This window comes from Mobula birostris, chromosome 9 (genome assembly GCF_030028105.1).
Source record: "Mobula birostris isolate sMobBir1 chromosome 9, sMobBir1.hap1, whole genome shotgun sequence".
Lineage (NCBI taxonomy): Eukaryota > Metazoa > Chordata > Chondrichthyes > Myliobatiformes > Myliobatidae > Mobula > Mobula birostris.
The window spans coordinates 52,385,465-52,407,720 of NC_092378.1; the positions used below are offsets into that span (position 1 = coordinate 52,385,465).

The 22,256-nt window shown below is 38.5% G+C and overlaps 1 protein-coding gene across 3 annotated transcripts in view; it reads left to right on the forward strand.

Annotated features, from left to right (window-relative positions):
- The window catches only part of braf (B-Raf proto-oncogene, serine/threonine kinase), a 124,417-nt gene that overhangs the window by 77,400 nt on the left and 24,761 nt on the right, over positions 1-22,256 (forward strand). For all 3 annotated transcript variants that reach the window (XM_072268046.1, XM_072268047.1, XM_072268048.1), the window contains 4 exons: positions 6,435-6,519; positions 9,615-9,791; positions 10,306-10,352; positions 14,906-15,024. In XM_072268046.1, the coding sequence (XP_072124147.1) occupies positions 6,435-6,519; positions 9,615-9,791; positions 10,306-10,352; positions 14,906-15,024 (428 nt within the window). The remainder of the gene's footprint in view (positions 1-6,434; positions 6,520-9,614; positions 9,792-10,305; positions 10,353-14,905; positions 15,025-22,256) is intronic.

Genomic DNA, 22,256 nt, shown 5'->3' on the forward strand with positions numbered 1-22,256 from the left:
CAAATCTGCAGAGATTGTGCTGATCAGACCACAAGTGTCACTACACTTTTGGCGCCAACATAGCATGCCCACATCTCACTAACCCTAACCTGTACGGGAGCACCCGGAGGAAACCCATGGGGTCACGGGTAGAACGTACAGACTCCTTACAGATTGACAACCAGACGGTAAGCAGATCTTACAGCTGGTGCTGTAAAGATTTGCACCAGCTGCTATGCTACCATGCCCCCTAAGCTCTCGCAACTAACCATTCAACTGCTCCATACTTTTAGTTTTGTGAGATAAAACAATCTGACCATAAATACAAGAACCCCCATCCATCACACCAAGACTACAGTAACAAAACCTAGAATTCTGCAAAATAAAAGCAGAACTTTATTTCACAGTCTTGGTAATGGTGGCACATTTATAACTTTCAACACTTCTTTCTTTCTTTCTTTTTAAATCTTTTTATTAAATTAGTACACAAAAAGTAAACCGTGTAGACACTAATACACTGTTGCAATGTAAATTTGCAAGAGATATTAATACACAAAAAAAAGTTAGTACAAACAGTGCAGTTTAAAATAACAAGGTAATATAATAGTATCACACATAAAAGTTGAATTTCCAGCATCTGCAGAATTCCTGTTGTTTGCGTAATATAATAGTATACTAATTTTCCATATATATCAGTAAAGAGAAGAAAAAACCCCAAAAAAAAGACCCCCAAAAAAACCCACTGTGCAACTAATCTAAAAAGCAAAGCAAAGCAATGGGCTAACTAGGTAACAAGTAGACTTAAACAACTTAAAACAATCATGTCCTCAAACCCGACCTCCCTTAAAAACAGTTAAAAAAAAAACAAGAAGGGAATGTAAATATGGGCAAAGAGAAAAAAAATTATATTAAATGAAAATGTTGAATAAAAGGTCTCCAGGTCTGTTCAAATTTAACTGAAGTATCATAAAGATTACTTCTGATTTTCTCCAAATTTAAACATTGTATTGTCTGAGAAAACCAAAAGAACGTAGTTGGGGCATTAATCTCCTTCCAATGTTGTAAAATACACCTTTTCGCCATTAAAGTAAGAAATGCAATCATTCTACGGGCTGAAGGGGAAAGATTACTGGAAATTTTAGGTAATCCAAAGATAGCGGTAATAGGATGGGGAGAAATATCTATATTCAATACCTTTGAAATAATATTAAAAATGTCTTTCCAAAAAGTTTCCAAAGTAGGACAGGACCAAAACATATGAGTTAAGGAGGCTATCCCCCCATGACATCTGTCATAAAGAGGGTTAATATGAGAATAAAACCGAGCTAATTTATCTTTAGACATATGTGCTCTATGAACAACTTTAAATTGAATTAGGGAATGTTTGGAACAGATAGAGGAAGTATTGACTAGTAGTAAAATATTCACCCAGTCATCCGCCGAAATAATAAAGCCCAATTCCTTTTCCCAATCTGACCTAATCTTATCGAATGGAGCTTTCCTAAGTTTCATGATAGTATTATAAATAATAGCCGTTACACCTTTCTGACATGGGTTGAGGTTAATTATAGTATCTAAAATATATGTAGGAGGTAACGTCGGAAAGGAAGAGAGTATAGTACTTAGGAAATTTCTAACTTGGAGATATCTAAAAAAGTGTATTCTTGGTAAGTTATATTTGTTAGGTAATTGTTCAGAAGACATAAGGGAGCCATCTAAAAATAAATCCAAAAACCATGATATACCATTAGTCTTCCAAATTTGAAAGGCACGGTCCGTGGAAGAGGGGGGAAAGATATGCTACCTAAAATAGGAATCGCAAGCCCAAATTGATTAAGATCGAAAAAATGTTTGGAATTGAAACCAAATACATAAGGTATATTTAACTATTGGGTTACAAACCTGTTTGTGGCGTTTCAAATCGAAAGGAAGAGAAGAACCTAAAATGGAGCCAAGTGCATAACCTTGAGCAGATTGTAATTCCAATACTACCGATTTAGGAATGGATAGTGTATCTTGGTCAAGTAACCAAAATTTCATGTGTCGAATATTAATTGCCCAATAATAAAATCTAAAGTTAGGTAACCCCAAACCTCTATCTCTCTTAGCTTTCTGTAGATGTATTCTACCCAATCTTGGGTTTTTATTTTGCCAAATAAAAGAAGACATTTTAGAGTCAACTTTGTCAAAAAAGGATTTTGGAACAAAAATCGGTAGTGCCTGAAATACATATAAAAATTTTGGCAGAATAAGCATCTTAACAGCATTAATATGACCAATCAAAGTTAAATAAAGTGGAGACCATTTAAATGAAAGTTGAGTAATGTGATCAATTAAGGGTAGGAAATTAGTCTTAAATAAATCCTTATGTTTACAGGTAATTTTAATCCCAAGATATGAAAAATGGTTATTAACCAATTTAAACGGGAGGTTCTGATGTAAGGGAACTCGCTTATAAATCGGGAAAAGTTCACTCTTACTGAGATTTAACTTATAACCTGAAAAAAGACTAAATTGTGCTAATAAATCTAAAGCAGCAGGAATAGAATTTTGAGGATTAGAAATATATAGAAGTAAGTCATCAGCATAAAGTGATACTTTATGAGACTTTGAACCACGAGTTATGCCAATAATACTTGGAGATTCTCGAATAGCAATTGCAAGAGGTTCTAATGCAATATCAAATAATAAAGGACTAAGAGGACAACCTTGTCTAGTACCTCGAAAAAGAGGAAAAAAAGGTGAATTTAAAGAGTTAGTACGAACTGAGGCCATAGGAGAATGATATAACAATTTGATCCAGGATATAAATTTCGGGCTGAAATTAAACATTTCAAGCACCTTAAATAAGTAAGGCCATCCGACTCTGTCAAAGGCTTTTTCAGCGTCTAAGGCAATGACGCATTCAGGATCATTTTGTGATTGGGTATAAACAATGTTTAACAGTGTACGAATATTATAAAAAGAGTAACGACCTTTAATAAAACCCGTTTGGTCTTCCGAAATAATATAAGGAAGTGCTTTTTCTAATCTGTTTGCTAATAATTTAGAAAAAATTTTAGAGTCAATATTTAATAAGGATATTGGTCTATAAGATGCACATTGAGCAGGATCTTTATCTTTCTTTAATATTAAAGAGATCGATGCTTTATAAAAGAATTCAGGAAGTTTACCAGGTTTTAATGAGGCCTCTAGAACCCTGAATAACCAAGGGATTAATGAGGATGCAAAAAATTTATAAAATTCCGCGGTAAACCCATCAGGACCAGGAGCTTTCCCCGGGTTCATAGAAAAAATAACATTCTTAATCTCATCAGTAGTAAAGGAAGAATCTAACGTAGAAGATATATCATGTGAAATCTTAGGGAAATCTAGGTTATCTAAAAAGTCATGCATATGTTTAGAGTCTCGTGGAGACTCTGATTGATATAAGGAGGAATAAAAGTCAAAAAAGGATTGATTAATCTCAGCTTGATCAAATATCAGTTGATCTTTTTGATTATAAATCTGATTAATTTGAAATTTGGTATAATTAGACTTCAACTGATTAGCCAACAGTTTACCGACTTTGTCACTATGTATATAAAATTCACTTCTTGTTTTCATTAATTGATTTGCAATAGAGGACGAAAGTAATAAACTGTGTTCCACTTGAAGTTCAGTTCTTTGTTTATACAACTTCTCAGAGCTGTAGCATATTTCTTATCAATTTCCTTAATCTTGTCCACAATAGCCAGCTCCTCCTCCTTCAACCTCTTCCTCAAAGCAACAGAATACGAGATGATCTGACCACGAATATAAGCTTTAAAAGTATTCCAAAGGGTGTTCATGGATATATCCTCTGTACAGTTGATTGTAAAAAAGAGATCAATCTGTTCATTCATAAAGTTAACAAAATCCGAGTCCTGAAGCAACAGCGAATTAAAACGCCATTGTCTATTATTTTGTGTATTGGCCGATATTTTAATAGAAAGCTTAAGTGGAGCATGATCCGAAATGGATATAGAGTCATATTCACATTTAACCACTGAAGAAATAAGACGAGAGTCAATAAAAAAATAATCAATTCTTGAATGGGAATGATGAACATGTGGAAAAAAAAAGAAAAATCTTTTTCCCGAGGATGCATAAAACGCCAGCTGTCCGTCGATCTGGAATCTGAGAGAAATGAATTAATCAAGGTTGCAGATTTATTGGGTAGGGTCCGTAAAGGAGCCGAACGGTCCAATAATGGGGATAAACAAGTATGAAGGTCCCCGCCCCAGATTAGTGAAAACTCATTCAAATTCGGGGACAAATTAAATAATGATTTGTAAAATTCCGGACAGTCCATGTTAGGGGCATAAACGTTAACCAAAACTACCTCTTTATTAAAGAGTAAACCACTAACCAATAGAAATCTACCATTCGGATCAGAAATAATATCATGCTGTACAAAAGTGATTGAGGGATCTATAAAAATAGAAACTCCTTGAATTTTAGCATTGGAATTCGAATGGAAGTGTTGGTCCTTCTAGAACTTAAAAAAACGTAGTCTGTTCCCCCTCCGCACATGGGTCTCTTGTAAAAATAGAATATGTGCTTTAAGTCTCCGAAATACTTTAAAGACCTTTTTCCTTTTAATTGGGTGATTAAGACCATTAGTATTCCAAGAGACAAAATTAATAATAGACTCCATAATCCCTAAAGTCAACCCTCAAATGGAGGAGGATTGACAATAGGTTTGACCCACGAACCCGGAAAGGGAACAGAATAAACAAGAGATCACGGGAAAGAGAACGCGACCAATACTTCGGTAATATAAGTAGCCCAAGAAGAAAGAAAAACTAAAAAGTGAAGCCCCCCCCACCCCATACCCCCAAAGCTAAATCTAAGATAGACCAGCCAGAAAGAAGCGAGCACTAGAACTACCCCCATGACTTCCGATAGACGCTCACTAAAAAAAAGTGTATATATAAAAAGATCAGCTAAAGTTATAAAACAGTAAAGGAATAAAAAAAAAGTACACCGATTAAAACGAAAACGATATAATACAAAGAAAAAACAGGTACATATAAAGAAAACCGTTAACCTACAACAGACCATATACTTAAACAAGAAAATGAAATATTAGCATAGACTAACCACGAAAACTGCAAAAAGTATGTTTGAAAACTACAAAGTTTAAGGCCTCCAGGGATATACGTAAAGTGACGCTGAGGGAATAGCCACCCAGAATCCCCAGGGAAGAAGAAAGAAATGACGCTGTTAAAAAAAAGTTTGGCAACCATATTAATTAGACCGAAAAAAAACCTTTTCTGCTCTCATATAAAGCAAAAAAAAATTAAACCCAACAGATTAAGTGCCTCCGATCAGACAGAGATAATTTAATAATGCAATTAAGATGTTAAAGGCAAGAGTTGATCCGGGTAACTCTGGGCTTCCAATAATTAAACAAGAAAATGAAATAATAGCATAGACTAGCCAAGGAAACTACAAAAAGTACGTTTGAAAACTACAAAGTTTAAGGCCTCCAGGAATATACGTAAAATGATACTGAGGGAATAGCCACCCAGAATCCCCAGGGAAAAAGAAAGGAATGACGCAGTTAAAAAAAGTTTGGCAACCATATTAATTAAACCAAAAAAAAACTTTTCTGTCCTCGTATAAAACTTCCAACACTTCTAATAATGTTGCAAGAAATATAAAGGAAATTGAGTAAAAAGAATGTTCTAAATTGAACTGAAGAATGGGCTGACTTCCATGGATCAGGATAGTTCAGAAAAATAATAAATAAGATTTAATCACATCAAACTGACCAGCAATCTGACTCTAAAACCAATATAAGGTGGAGATCTGGCAAGGTCCCTGTTTGTATCATTAACTGTTGATAAATTCCTCTAAAAGCACATTTGGAATGAATAGCATATGAAAAGGTAAGCTTTCAGAGACGCCAAATATTTGAAGCGGTGGTAAGACTCCAGAATATACCTCAGTACTTAAATTATATACCTTGGTATCTTGTTTTAAAGTTCAGAGAGATCAGCATAATGTGAATCTGTTAGGATAATGGAATAGTGTCTCTGCCTCACAAACCTTCCAAACAAAGTAAATTGACAGTGATGGAATGCAAAATTAATGACATTAATCCTTCCAGCCTCCATCCTCTCTGGGATGACCATTATGTTCACTTGCCCACTAGATAAAGACTCAGCTACTATGACAACCAGACGGTAAACTGAAAAAAAAAACAGCTAGGCTGTTTTTTCTAGTCTACCTCTACTTTGGTTATGATAGCCGTTTACTGCCTTTAGGCCTTATTCTGTGGTCTGTGATGCACTATAAATGCTGTGTTAGTCTTGACGAAGGGTCTCGGCCCGAAACGTCAACTGTACCTCTTCCTAGAGATGCTGCCTGGCCTGCTGCGTTCACCAGCAACTTTGATGTCTGTCACTATAAATGCTGTTTGTTTGCAGGTGATGTGGCAGTGAAGATGCTGAATGTTACTGCTCCAACACCTCAACAGCTACAAGCCTTTAAAAATGAAGTAGGAGTTCTCAGGTAAGAGGTTAATCGAACGATTCTGGGAGGAAAAATCTAGGAGTAGATCAGCACACAACTGTTCATGGTTGCTATAATGTATCAGCTTAGACATGGGGTCCATGGACCCCTCGGTTAATGGTAGGGATCCATGGCATAAAAAAGGTTGGAAACCTTGTCAGTTGTCATTGGAGATATATGAATGATGTTCTAACATTAATAAGTAGTATGTCATTCCTGTAAGTGTGTGAATGATGTGTCATCCTGAAGGTGTATAGATTGTGTGTTGACATTGGTGGTATCCAAATAATTTACAACCTAGATCCTAATTTACAGTCTTGCTCTGTTTGGTCTCATCATAATTTAAAGTATCCTAATTGCCCCCACGTTTCCAAGAAAAACAGCTGCATCATTTATTTTAGCTAAAATGTTCTAGTCTTTCTATTTCTCCCGTGTTTTCAGCACAATCACATCTCTCATTCATGTGCCTTTTAAGGCATGTTCCCTGTTCCTGCTTAGAAAGTTCAATGCATGTATGTTGCTAGGTTCCTCTATTCTTTTGCATTTCTCTATAATTTTTCTCGCAGTCTATATCCCTGTTTTGTTATACCGGCACAAATGCAGTCCAAACCATTCTTCCTCACTGTCAATCACATGCCCAATTTTTTGTATTATTTCTTTTATCATGACTTCAGTCTAAGTCATTACATTACAGAAAGCAAAGGGCAGGATACTGAGATCAGTAAAATCCTACTGGTAGCAATTGTCTGGATGAAGAAACAACCACCAGTCATTATCCTTTTTCTTCTTGTCACTGAATCGATTTTGATTTCTGTTAGCCACTTGAATTTGTCCTTTTTGGGACAGAGATAGAATAGATACTCTCTCCCCCCCCCCCCCCCATGGCAGGGGAGTCTAGAAGTAGAGGACATAGGTTTAAGGTGAGTGGGAAGTTAGAGGAGATTTGAGTGATATATTTTTCCCACATAGCGTGGTGAATATTTTAAATGAGCCTCTAGAAGATGTCATGTTGGCAGATGCAATTACAACATTTGAAAGGCAGTTGGACAGCTATTTGGATAGGAAAGAATTGAAGGACTAATGCAGGCAAATGGGATTAGTGTAATAGACATCACAACTGGCATAGACAAGGTGGGCTGAAAGAGCCACTTTTCTAACCTGTATGTCTCTGATTCTCTGTATGTGACAGACTTTTACTTTTTTGACCTGCCAACCATTTGCTACCTTGTTAAAACCCATATTAAAATACCACTAAGGCAGTATCACCTACACAGTTTACATTGACTCCTTAAGTTCATGATGTCCATTCTTATTTATACTTTTATAAACAAAAGTATATCCAGTAATTTGTCCATCTCTGACGTTAAATCAGCCTGAAATTATTCAGTTTGACTCTAAACTGTAAACCATTAGCAGCCATTCAAGCCTCTGGAATTATTGGAGATGTGTAGATGATGCATCATTATGAGCAGTATATGAACAGCATCTCTTCCACTCTTTCTCCACTCCTACCATATGGTTCATCGGGCAGCAATTCCTCCCTTTACGTTCTGAAACCAAACTGCTGGACAACTCGGCAGGTAGAGTAGCATCAATGGTCAAAGCAAAATAATAGGAAATTCAGGCCGGGTCGGGTCCTTGCATAAGAAGCAAGTTTCAGCAGTCTATTTGACTGTGGTAGTCACTATAATCAAACTCCGTCTACCTTTTCTGTAGTATTAATTCGCATACAAAAACATGTTTGGCAGCAAAAAAGACTTGGGTATGCCCAGTCGAGGACCTTGTTTCCTAAGGCCTAATGCATGCACTAAATACTGTTGAGATTAGATCATTCATATTTGTCAGATATAGATTGACCACCATTCAAAGCAAATCATAAAAATTGTTTTCTTACCATTCTGGCTCTGATATTTGAATATTGATGAGGCCATAATAGGAGTAAAATGGGGCAGATTCTGCATGTACTCTCCATTTAGTGAGTGTATGTTGTAGAAGCAATCATTTTTATTTTATTTAGAGATACGAACAGCACTGTTTCCTGTGGGGTAGGTTGGAGACTTGGTATCTCCAATCCACTTGGAGGAAGCAGCATGCCAATCAAAAGGATTGAGGCTGAGGTAGCCAAAAAGGATATCAATCATTATGGAATGCAAGCTAATGTAATCTTGATCCAGATGTTCTTTGACAAGATGTCTGTGCAAAATGTGCTTGTATTAATTGTCTATTTGTTTTTTAAACTTTCTATCAAAATTAGATTAGATGTGGGCACAATTCTAATGAAAAACTGAATGCAAGAACATTTAGTATAATGATTACCTCCTTCCCACCACTGTTTCCTTGTATGTCTAGCCCCATTCTGCTGCTACTAGTACAGAGATATCCCTTTAGATGAGGTTCAAAAGCCAAGATTCAAAGGTGTCAAGGATTCATTTTCCTCTTTGCACAGTGGTCTGGAATGCTTGGTACAGAAGTAGGGGTGATTCAATTATAACATTTAAGAAATAACTGCAGCTGGATGGATATCTGAAAGGCTGGGGGAATGGAAATAGCTATATTCCTCTTGCTAGTAGCTAGTACAGACTTGATGTGTCAAATGGCTTTGTTATGCACTGTAATCATTCTGTGGTTTTTGTGATTTGTTCGTGCTTCCCATCCTCCACTTGCTCCTTTACCCCAACTTTCTTCAACACAATTGGTCCATTCCATATCCAAAGTTCTCTCCCCTCCCTATTGTTCCCCAATTCTGCAATTCTGAAATAGTAAAATATGCTCTCAACAATCAATGATTGAATTGGTTTGGCTAAGAAAGAATGGGCCATAAATCCATCCTAAGTTTGTTTCAGAGATTACTGTGGAAGATTGGTTATCTGGATGGGAATAAATGCACACTAATTTCTTCTAAGGTGTAAGTTGCCAAGATCAACTAGATACTTTTGAACAAGTATCAAGTCCTTCCTTTCACCACAGTTTAATTCAACATCCCTCCGCAACAAAGTCTTTCAAAACCTTTTCTGAGTTCGTCTCAACTCCCAGTATTTAACTTCTAGGCTTTTCAAGATGGTAAATTAATCGATTTTTTTTTTCTTCTTGTCTAGAAAAACTCGACATGTGAACATCCTTTTATTCATGGGTTACACGACGAGTCCACAGCTTGCCATTGTGACGCAGTGGTGTGAGGGTTCCAGTCTGTACCACCACCTTCACATCATCGAGACCAAGTTTGAGATGATTAAGCTAATCGATATTGCCCGGCAGACTGCACAGGGCATGGAGTAAGTCCAAGGTTTCACCAGTAACCAGAACAACATGTGGTAACCTGTTTGACATCTGAGACACAAAAGAGAAAAACAGGTTACTGCTGGGAATATTGTTGGTTTGCCAGCTGGATGGGTAGAATAGTGAGCCTCCTGTCTCCTCTAGCCTGGTAGATGCCAGCTTCTACCATACCAGCCATTCCTCACCAGAAGGACTTGCACCATTTTTGGCTTGCTGTTCAAGCCTATAAATGACACATAACTTCCTTGGGTGCTGCACTCACCGCAGGTAGTGTCTCAATGAGTATCAATGCTGTTACAAAAGGTGGATGCAAACTTTGATAAAGAAATGGATTAATTGTGGTGTACGCCCCAGGATTGTTCAACAAGCCCGTGAATTGACTGGACTGTATCTCCTGAGCAACAATTTAGATTGAAAGCCATATATCCTGCCTGCAGCAGTCTAGTCTCTTGTTGAAGTAGTTTACTAATGTTGGATAAATGGAATGCTAATTATTGTTCTTCCTTACAGCTACCTGCATGCAAAATCCATTATCCACAGAGATCTGAAGAGTAATAGTATCCTTTCATAGTTGGAGTAAGAGTATGATGTGACTGGCATTACACCAGCAATATGCAGGACTTCTCCAATGGCTTCTTTGTGAAGGTGATGAATACATTGGCCAAACAGGCCAGCCATGGCTGGTTTTGATGTAATTTCACTAAAAAAAGAAGCAGTTTGCTTTCATGCATCAACTCAACATTAAGACCATAAGATATTGGAGCAGAATTAGGCCCATTTCTCTCTCACATGCCCATCAACTCCCCTCTGATTCTTTTGAAAATGATGTACAATGATTTACAGTGACATTTAGCTTACCCACACATCTTTGGAAGGGAAAACAAATGGTACTCAAACAACACCAAGGTTGGGATTGAACTCCATTCCTTGAAGCTGTGAGGCAGCCACACTATTTATTGCACCACCAGGCTCCAAAATGTCCAGTTAAGCCAACCTTTCAACTTACTCTAAGATCAAGCTAATCCTTCCCTCCTATATAGAGCATTGGAGGGCCATCATCCATGCGCTAAGAGTTTCTTTCTTAAATGCCCCTGATTTGTCTGCCTCCCCTTCCTCCACCATCCCTGGCAGGATGTTCCATGTACTCACCACCTGTGTGTGTGTATATATGTATGTTTGTGTATATCTTACCTTTGACATCCCAGCTATACTTTCCTCTAATCCCCTTAAAAATACAGTGCCTATAAGAAGTATTCACCCCCTCCCCTTGGGGAGATTTCATATTTTATTGTTTTACAACATTGATACACAGTGGATTTAATTTGGCCTTTTAGACACTGATCAACAGAAAAGACTTTTTCATGTCAAAGTGAAAATAAATTTCTACAAATTGGTCTAAATTTAGTGAAATTATTAAACACAAATTGGTTGCATAATTACCCCCCCCCCCCCCCCCAAGTCAATATTTAGTAGATGCACCTTTGGCAGCAATTACAGCTTCGAGTGTGTATGGATAGGTCTCAATCAGCTTTGCTCATCTGTACACTGCAATTTTTCCCCATTCTTCGTTACAAAACTGGTCAAGCTCTGTCAGATTGCATGGGGATCATGAATAAACAGCCCTTTTCAAGTCCAGCTACAAATTGTCAATTGGATTGAGGTCTGGACTCTGACTTGGCCGTTCGAAGACATTAACTTTGTTGTTTTTAAGCCATTCCTGTGTAGCTTTGGCTTTATGCTTGGTGTCTTGCTGGAAAACAAATCTTCTCCCAAGTTGCAGTTCTCTTGCAGACTAAACCTTCACAAGCCTTCCAGGGCCTGCAGCAGTGATGATCCCCACAGCATGATGCAGCCAGCACCATGCTTCACGGTAGGGATGCTGTGTTTTTGATGATGTGCGGTGTTTGGCTTACGCCAAACATAGCGTTTAGTCTGATGGCTAAAAAGCTTAATTTTGCTTTCATCAGACCACATCTGATGATCATCTTCTGGCAAATTCTAGCTGAGATTTCATATGAGTTTTTATCAATAGTGGCTTTCTCTTTGCAACACCTCCATAAAGCTATGATTGGTGAAGCACCCGGGCAACAGTTGTATGCGCAGTCTCTCCCAACTTGGCCACTGAAGTTCGTAAAACCTCCAGAGATGTCATAGGTTTCTTGGTGGCCTTCCTCACTAGTTCCCTTCCTAGATAGTCACTCAGTTTTTGAGGACAGCCTGTTCTAGGCAGATTTACAGCATGGTATATTCTTTCCGTTTCTTGATGATTGAATTGTACTCAAGGAATATTCAGTGACTTAAACATTTTTTTTGTATCCATCTCCTGATTTATGCTTTTCAATAGAGTTGTTTGGAGTGTTCTTTTGTCTTAGTTTTTGCCAGGATACTGACTCACCAGCAGCTGAACCTTCCAGATACAGGTGTATTTTTACTACAATCAATTGAAACACCTTGACTGCACACAGGTGATCTCCATTTAACTAATTATTATGTGACTTCTAAAACCAATTGGCAGCACCAGTGATGATTTGCTGTGTCATATTAAGGGGAGGTTGAATACTTATGCGATTATTTTGTGTTTTATATTTCTAATTAAGCTAGATTACTTTGTGACCTGTTTTCACTTTGATACGAAAGTGTCTTTCTGTTACCAGTGTCAAAAAAAGCCAAATTAAATCCACTGTGCTTCAATGTTGTAAAACAATAAAGCATGAAAACTTTCAAAAAGGAGGTGAATACCTTTTATAAGCACTGTATCCCCCCCCCCCCCCCCCAATTAGCAATTTCTGCTCTGGGAAAAAATCTTTGGCTCTCCACTCAATCTATGTCTCTTATCATCTTGTACACATCTGTCAAGTCACCTCTCATTCTCCTTTGATCCAAAGAGAAAAGCCCTAGCTTGCTCAGTCTATCCTCATAAGACATGCTCTCCAATCCAGATAGCATTCCTGTAAGTATCTTCTGCAGCCTTTGTAAAGCTTCCTTATCTTTCCTATAAAGAGGCCATGAATGGACATAACCATCTATATTAACAGCGCCATCATCCTTAAGGGATGGTGGGAAGGCATTATATTTAACCAGAAATTTAACAGGGTTTGGGACAGTAATAGTGTAAATAATAAGAACAGGTCACAGGTCAGCTATTTAATAGTGAGTGACTTACCTCTTGTATACAACTTGCAAGGCAGGAGAAATACGTTTGTTTGCCTGGATAAGAGAAGATCCATTCACATTAACGAAGTTCTAGGCCCTGCAAAACTAAGTACTTTAAATGATTATACACCCTAAGTGTTCATTCTTCCACTCTTCTGCATACTACTTAAACATTCATTCCCTCACTAACGGCAAAATGTAGCTCTATTGTCAGCAAAATCCATTGCAGCAACTTTTCAATGGCTTCTCCTACCATACCTCCCATCTAAAAGGTGGTAGCACCTCCAAACTCTACTTCTGAATTTGGGAGTGTCGTCACCAACACCTCTTCCAAGGTGCACACCGCCCTCTACTGTTTTAAAAAAAAATGAATACTGTTCCTTCTTTGTTACTGGGATCAGATTCTGAATCTTTATACCCAGCAGTATTGTGGGAGTATCCTTTTACCATGGCAACTGAAGCAGTGCAAGAATATCAGCCATGCTGGTGAAGTTGATACTTCAAGTATTAATATAAAAGAAAATCATTTATTACAACTCCACTAGCATATGAACACCAACATTGATAAATATTTTTAAATGTTGTAAGTTTGTCTCTGTGAGATTACACCAAATCTCTCACTTTGTTACCAAAAATGGCTAGTTCTACCTCGGCTGAACCCAGGTTCACTGAGGCCAAGGCATCATATTGCTCCTTTGCATTGGTCATAAGACTTCAGAGCAGAATTAGGCCATTCAGCCATTAAGTCTGCTCCTCCGTTCCACCATAGCTGACTTATTATCCCTCTCAACCCCATTCTCTTGCCTTCTCCTGTAACCTTTGATGCCCTCACTAATCAAGAACCTATCAACCTCCAGCTGGTGTATAACCTTCTTAGAAAGCCTAGAAGCTTGTACCATTAAAGAAGGCCATTTGAAACTTCAGTCCTGAAAGGCCAATCCTAATTTTGAAATGGATAGGAAATGTTTAGAAGTAGGCAAATGAGACAAACTCAGGAAGACATATTGCTGAGTATGGATCAGTTGGACTGAAGTTCTAGGCCCTGGTTCTGGTCAGTCAAGCATGGGGGATCATTAACCCTTCATTTACTCTCTCAAGCTGTGAAAGAATTTTGCATTTTTCCACATAATCATGTTTCCACGTTGGTTGTTCTTAGTCTTTGTGTATAGTTTTTCATAAATTCTATTATTTCTTTATTTTCCTGTAAATGAATCTCAAGGTAGTATATGGTAATATATACTGTACATATGTCTAATCTCTGGAGAGTATAGAGTCCTCCCAGTAGATGAATCCCTTCATCCCTGAAATCAATCTTAATTGTATGCCCTCTACTTTATTATATCCTACCTTGGATAGGGTGACCAGAACAATACTCAGTATTTTATTATATCATTCGGGGCCGATGTTGCAGGAAGAGCTATTCAAATTCTTTTGAAGTAAAGGCTCACCTATCATTTGCCCTCCTTGCAGTATGTGCAATTAACTTTTTGTGATTTGTTTACAAGGACATCTGGTTGCTTCTGACCACAGCACCTTTCAATCTCTTACTGTTTAAGAATTTTTTCGGTTTTCTGTTAGATGATTGGATTTTTTCCCCACATGAGCATAGAATATTTGTTCATTGACACACACCTTTATGTGGGGAGTAGCTGACTGCTGCATTTCTTACAAATGTAACATATTTGCTTTGAAACTGCTTCAAAATGCTATCTTAAACTCCCTACGTTTATCTAGTCTGTTTTAAATATAGAGAGGAGCATGGATTGCTTAATCCTCTTCTAGAATAGAAAGAAACACATCCTCTGTCCTTTTTGTATGTCGAGTTGCCCGACGCCGGCCCCCTAGGCCTCAGTCTACGTAGTAGTAGTAGTAGTAGTAGTGATCTGTGGATTTTCGGGGATGGAGACTTGTATCATTTCTAGTAGACGTATCCGAGTTCCTTAACTTTAGTTCATAGATATTTTTCTACATGAAGATCTAACAGTCAAGATTGGGGACTTTGGATTGGCAACAGTGAAATCCCGTTGGAGTGGTTCACATCAATTTGAGCAGCTGTCTGGTTCTATTCTTTGGATGGTGAGTGATTAACCTGCGTCTGAAGCTTACTACGAGTGTGAAAAGAGAGAATCACAATATATATTTAAGTTTCCAGTTCAGTCAAATCTAGTTTTAATTAGATTTTGTTTACAACTTGGTTCAAGAGACCATATGCATAATGGCCAAATTTATATGCAATACAAACATGACACAGTTTGTAAGGACGTATTTACTTCTAAACAAGGGTCTTACAGGAGAGCATATAGAACAAGAACAGAATAGCAGTGTATATTCTACATACAATACTTATAAATATGTCTCTTTTGAATTACTCTTACGGCAATCTGCAGCATGTAATTTCCCTTTAAGCAATGTACTTTAAATTGACTTAATTTCACGATCTTCAGAAGGGCTCAGCGGACTTAACTCTCATGCAAGTGGGTACGGATTTAAGTGGACAAAAATTCGTTGCCATGGCTGGATGCAAGGAAGAGGTGGGGTGACTCCAGGCCGGACTGAAATGCAGAGGAATGAGGCCCCCTATTCCCAGCATCATTAGCAAATAGTTGCTGAAGAACAAGACTGAGGACCTGAGGGCAAGATTGCTGTTTTGGAGGGAAATGATAAATTGTTATTTCCTGTGTTTTACTGAGACATGGCTTACTCCCAGCCTGCTAGATTCGACGATCAGACCTGAAGACTACTTGATGCACAGGATGGACCAGACTGCTGATTTGGAGAAGGATAAAGGTGGAGGTGTAAGTTTCATTCGATGCCTTCCCCAACCCCAACCAGAAGCCCTGGATGATCCATGAGATCCGCAGTTGGCTGAGGGCCAGATCAGAGGCATTCAAGTCTGGTGACCAACAAGGTTAGGAGATCCAGGTATGATATCCGGAAAGCCATTTCATGGGTGAAGTGGCAATTCCCGACTAAACTGGAATCAATGAAGGATGATCGTCATTTGTGGCAGAGCTTGGATGCTATCATCTCTTATAAAGTAAAATTGAGCAACATAGGCGACAACAGTACTTCCAGATGAGCTCAATGCCTTCGATGCTTACTTTAACCATCAAAACACAGAGGAAGTTTCACCAACTCCCACAGCCCCGATGACCCTGTGACTTCAGTCTTCGAGGCCTACGTGAGAACATCCTTCTGGAGGGTGATGGGGTACTTGACCACTACCCCATCTGGGCTAAAGCATCTAGCCCAGATGGGGTAGTGGTCAAGTATCTAAGACTTGTGCTGATCAGTTGGCTAGAGTGTTCACTAAAATCTCTAACCTCTCACTTTGGCAGTCTGAGGTACCCACCTGCTTAAAGCAGGCTTCAATTGTACTGGTGCCTATGGATGTGGTAACCAGCCTCAATGACTGTTGTCCAGTAGCACTTACATCCATAGTGATGAAGTGTTTTGAAAGGTTGGTGATGAAACATACAGTGGTGTTAGAAAGCTTGTGAACCCTGTAGAATCAGATCTTCACTGAAGTCCTAAAACTATATAAAGAGAACCCAATTAAATAAATAACACAAAAACATTATACTTGTACATTTATTTATTGAGAAAAATGATCCAATGTTATATGTATTTGTTGGGGAAAGTATGTGAACTTTTACTTTCTTTTACTTTCAGTAACTGGTGTGACCACCCCCCCCCCCCACCCCCCCACCTGGGTAGAGCAATAACTTCAAACAAATATTTCCGGCGACTGTTCGTAGGCCATTCCTCCTTACAAAACTGCTTCAACTTTGAGATGTTGGTGGACTTCCTTGCATGAACTGCTTGTTTCACGTCCTTCTACAAAATTTCTATAGGATTAAGGTCAGGACTTTGACTTGGCCATTCCAAAACATAAATTTTCTTTTTTTTAAAACGATTCTGTTGTTGATTTACTCTTGTCTTTCAGATCATTGTCTTGTTCCATTATCCAACTTCTATTAAGCTTCAGGTGACGGACTGCTACCCTGACATTCTCCTATAAAATGTCTTGATACAATTTTGAATTCCTTGTTCCTTCAGTAATTGCAAGCTGTCCAAGCCCTGAGGCAGCAAAGCAGCCCCAAGCTATGAAGTTCCTTCCACTGTGATTCATAGTTGAGATGAGGTTTTGGTGTTGGTGTGCAGTGTCCTTTTCCTACAAACATAGCAATGTGAATTCTGCCAATAACTTCAACTTTTGTCTCATCTGTCCACAGAACATTTCCAGAAGCATTGCAGAATATCCAGGTGGTCTTTTGCAAACTTGAGATGTGCAGCAATGTTTTTTTTTATGGAGAGCAGTTGTTTCTTCCTGATGTCCTTCCATGAACACCATTCTTCTTCAGTGTTTTTTCTTATAGTGGACACATGAACAGAAACTTTAGCAAGTTCTAGAGATTTCTGCAGGTCTTTTGCTGTTACCTTTGGGCTCTTTTTCACCTTCTTCAGCATTGCACTTTGTGCTCTTGGTGTGATCTTTGCAGGATGTCCACTCCTAGGGAGAGTAGCAACAAACTGAAATTCCTCCATTTGTAGACAATCTCTCTTATTGTGGACTGATGAACACACAGGTCTTTAGAAATGCTTTTATAGCCTTTTGCAGCTGGATGCATCTCCACAATTTTTCTGAGGTCCTCTGAAAGTTGTTTTGATTAAGGTATGGCACACATAACCAGATCTTTTTTGAGAAGAGCAGGCTCTGTCAGTAACCTGACTTTGTGTGTCTTTTCTCTAGGGCAGGGCACCTTTTGAACCCACACCTCCAATCTCATCTCATTGATTGGAACACCCGACTCTAAATAGCCTTTGTAGAAGACATTACCCCAGAGGTTCACATACTTTTTCCAACAAGTGCATGTGATATTGGATATTTTTTCTCAATAAATAAATGAACAAGTATTATGTTTTTTGTGTTATTTATTTAATTCAGCTCTCCTGATCTAGTTTTAGTACTTGTGTGAAGATCTGCTCACATTTTAGGTCATATTTATGCAGAAATAGAGAAAATTCAACAAGGTTAACAAACTTTCTAGTACCACTGTATCAACACCTGATGGAGAAGCAACTTGGATCCATTCCAGTTTGTCTACTGGCACAACAGGTCCACAGTAGATGCCATTTCATTGGCTCTTCGCTCAACCCTGGAACATCTGGACAGCAAAGATGGACACATCAGGATACTCTTTGTCAACTACGGCTTGGAATTCAATACTATCACCCCCTCAAAACTACTCAATAATGTTCGAGACCTTGGCCTCAATACCCCCTTATTCAACTTGATCCTTGATTTCCTCTCTTGCAGACCCCAGACAGTTCGGATTGGCGACAATATTTCCTCCACAATCTTCAACAGCACACGTGCTCTACAGGGCTATGTGCTTAGCCCTGCTCTACTTGCTTTACACTTATAACTGTGTGGCTAAGCACAGCTTCAATACCACATTCAAGTTTGCTGACAACACCACTGTCACAGGCCGAATCAAAGATGGTGACAAATCAGCATGTAGGAGGGAGATTGAAAATCTGGCCCAGTGTTGCCACGACAATCTCTTAGTCAATGTCAGCAAGACCAAGGCACTGATTATTGAAATGTTCCCACTATCTATGGATTCACTTTCAAGAACTCTTATCTCATGTGCTTCATAATTATTGCTTATTTATTATTATTTCTTTCTTTTTGTATTTGAACAGTTTGTTGTCATTTGCACACTCATTTGTGCCAGTTGGTGTGGTCTTCCATTGATTCTATTATAGTTATTGGATTTACTGGATATACCCGCAAGAAAATGTACCTCAGGGTTGTATATGGTGATGTATATATCTTTGATAATAAATTTACTTTGAAATGGGTGGATTTCAAAACATTTTTTGTACAAGGAGTTTTGAAACTGGTATTAGAGATCACAGTATCATTTATGGTATTGTTCAGCATTGCACATGACCTTTGTGGAATTCTGCTCCTGATTTATTCTTGCTTTAATTCAGATGAGTATATTAACTTACTAAAATGAGGAAGAACAAAGAGTGCATGTGTTGATTAATAAAAGTCAATAAATTACATGATCATTTCTTTTTTTCAGGATCCTTTGTTACTTTAGGGAATTGATAAAAAGTGGGAGAAAAATAATTGCCATTATTCATTGTAATTTAAACTGCTTGAAACCTATGAGGGGTGATTGATAAGTTCGTGGCCTAAGGTAGAAGGAGTCGATTTTAGAAAACCTGGCACATTTATTTTTCCTACATTTACACATGTAGTCCAGCGGTCGTGGAGCATACGGATCCCTTCTTTATAGAAGTTAGCGTGTTGGACCTCCAGAAAGTGGTCCACAGCAGGGGTGATTGATAAGTTCGTGACCTAAGGTAGAAGGAGAGGAGTTATACAGCTCTCGTTACGTGCACAAGCAATTCAACGCTGAGTGATTATGCAGAACATTTGAAGTTAATAACTCATTTCCTTCTACCTTAGGCCACAAACTTATCAATCACCCCTACTGCGGACCACTTTCTGGAGGTCCAAGGTGCCGAATTCTATAAAGGAGGGATCCATATGCTCCACGACCGCTGGACTAAGTGTGTAAATGTAGGAGGGGACTACCTTGAAAAATAAATGTGCTGGCTTTTCTAAAATTGACTCCTCCTACCTTAGGCCATGAACTTATCAATTACCCCTCGTATTTTGCTTTGGGAAGGTCAATTTATTCAAATCCAAATTTTGTAACCTATGGTTCCAGGTAATATCTTTTGTGTACAGGCATGCACTTTAAATAATGTTTGGTCTCTGTAATTTAAAATCCCTTCCAAAATAATACACAATCCCTAAAAATAACAGAGAACTGGCTATATCTAAGAAAATAAGACACGACTACAAAAGATTGACAGCATTCAGCTCTGAACCGAGTGGTTACTGGTACCTGAACACAAACAGCAAATATGTTTAATAAGATATACATTCAAACAAGCAAACTTTCAAATTGTTTCTGAATCCCCTTTACTTACATGGCATTCCACCCACCCAACCACCATTCTCTGTTTAAAAAATTCTGGCAAGGTCACCTTCCCCACCCCCCTTGGCCCATGGAGTCTGAAAGTAAATGCTTTTGGGTTGTCAGTAAGACTCGGGTACTAGCCAGGATTTCAGAATAATCGTTGCCCACTTGAGGAGAAAGTTCTTAATGATCTTGGGAATGGATTATTCCAGAGCCCTCTGGAAGCAAATTAATTGACCGTACTCAAGGTTGAAGTGGGCAGGTTTTCTGGCTTATTGGGAGGGATATCAAAGGTGGTAGGATTAGGAAAGAGAAATAGAGCCGAGGTACGATCAGAAAAACGTAGACCAGGCGACAGGCTCAAGACGACCTGTAGCCAGTTCCTACTTCTGTTTCTTTTGTGCTTGTGTTTTATCTGTCAAGCTCTTACTATTGTCAGGATTTTTTTCACAGAATTGTTGGCAAATTAAAATCTTCCACTTCCAAACCTAGACAACAGTGAAACCCTGCTGGTTGTTTGAAACTCTTTGCACTTCAAGGTTCAACATGGCACTTGGAAAAGTGGGAAAGGGAAGGGCTATCCCTTTGCAGTTCAAACTATGAACAGTGAAAATGCCTTGCAAATAGCAAGCTACCTTGAGAGTACTGAGATAGGCAAGCAGTTCTCAAAGCTCCTTGGTCTATAACCAGGGCTTTTCAAGTAGAATTGGGTTGTTGTTGACTCATTGTGGCCTAGCATGTGATCTGATCGGGACACAAGGCCATGTCTGGAACTTGTTTGCCCTTGGGGCTGTCTTAGCAATGGACTGTCTACCTTGGAACGTAGGATGAGCAGGAGAAGAACGCATGTAATCATGAGTCGAGACCTTCTGCATTTTATGCAGAGCATCAGAAGTTCTCTGGTTGCTGTTCTGAAGTAAATCCACATTTTCAGGATGGTCTCATGAGGAAATCATTTTGCTTTATCTCACCAAAGAAGTAGTCAGAATATGCTCCATTGCTTTTCTATTTTTTTAAAATTTAGAAGTGAACAGCTAATTCATGTCAGGAGTCTTTTTGTGCTTTCATTTTTCTTCAGCATCCTGAAAGAATTTTCTAATAAGCTGAGGTTTATACCAGTGTTTGGGTGGTGGAGACATTTTAACAGGTAATCAGATTTGGGAACATTGATTACAAAATTTTAAATGATAATTTAAGTACTCTTGTAACATTGGCCAGTGCTAATCAGATTGTCCCAGACTTGTTCTTCGTTCTATCCTAGATGATGACAGGCTTAGGAAAGGAGTAAATAATTAGGCAGCAGGTTCTGGTATCAATTATGATGTAACAATTCCATCTATAAAGTTCAGCTTAAGGAACAGTACCTGATTCTTCCACAATTAATCTTCAATGAGGGATCAGAATGCTGATACCTCTTAGGCTACTGACCTTCAAAGAATGAAAGGATTGGACTAGATTTAAGGTGATTTCAATGTGCATGGTTCTCCTATGCTAACACTCAAAATTTCCAGGGCAAGTGGTTAAATCCAGAGCACAGAATCGAGAGGCATTACCATTGTTATAATGAGCTGGAACCCTATACATTTTTTCATTCCCTGGTGAGGCAGAGCCTGTCTAGTAATGGTCTTCATCATCTCATTCTTCAGACTAAATTGTCTACAAGCTTGGAGTAAATATCTTGGGGTGGGGTGGGTGGTGGACACCAGAGACAGGAAGAGTAAATAAGTTGTAGTGCAAGTTGATAGGGTTGTTTTTAAAAAAAACATATGGTGTGTTAGCTTTCATTACTTGGAGAATTGAGTTCAAGAGTCGTGAGACAATGTTGCACCTCTATAAAACTCTGGTTAGACCATACTTACGTGTTTGGTTCTGGTCCACTCATTGTAGGAAGGATGTGGAAGCTTTAGAGAGGGTGCAGAAGAGATTTACCAGGATGCTGCCTTGATTGGAGAGCATGTCTTATGCAGAAAGGTTGGCTGAGCTAGGGCTTTTCTCTTTGGAGCAAAGGAGGATGAGGGGTGCTTTGATAGAGGTATACAAGATAAGAGGCATAGATTGGGTTGGCAGCCAACATCTATTTTTCTAAGGCAAAAATGGCAAATACAACAGGGCATAACTTTAAGGTGTTTGGAGGAAAGTATAGGGGGATACCAGAGGTAGTTTTTTAACACATAGTGAAGTACGCTACCAAGGGTGGTGGTAGGAGCACCACATTTAGATGAGGACACGCAGTCCTCTTTTATTGTCATTTAGTAATGCATGCATTAAGAAATGATACAATATTCCTCTGGTGTGATATCA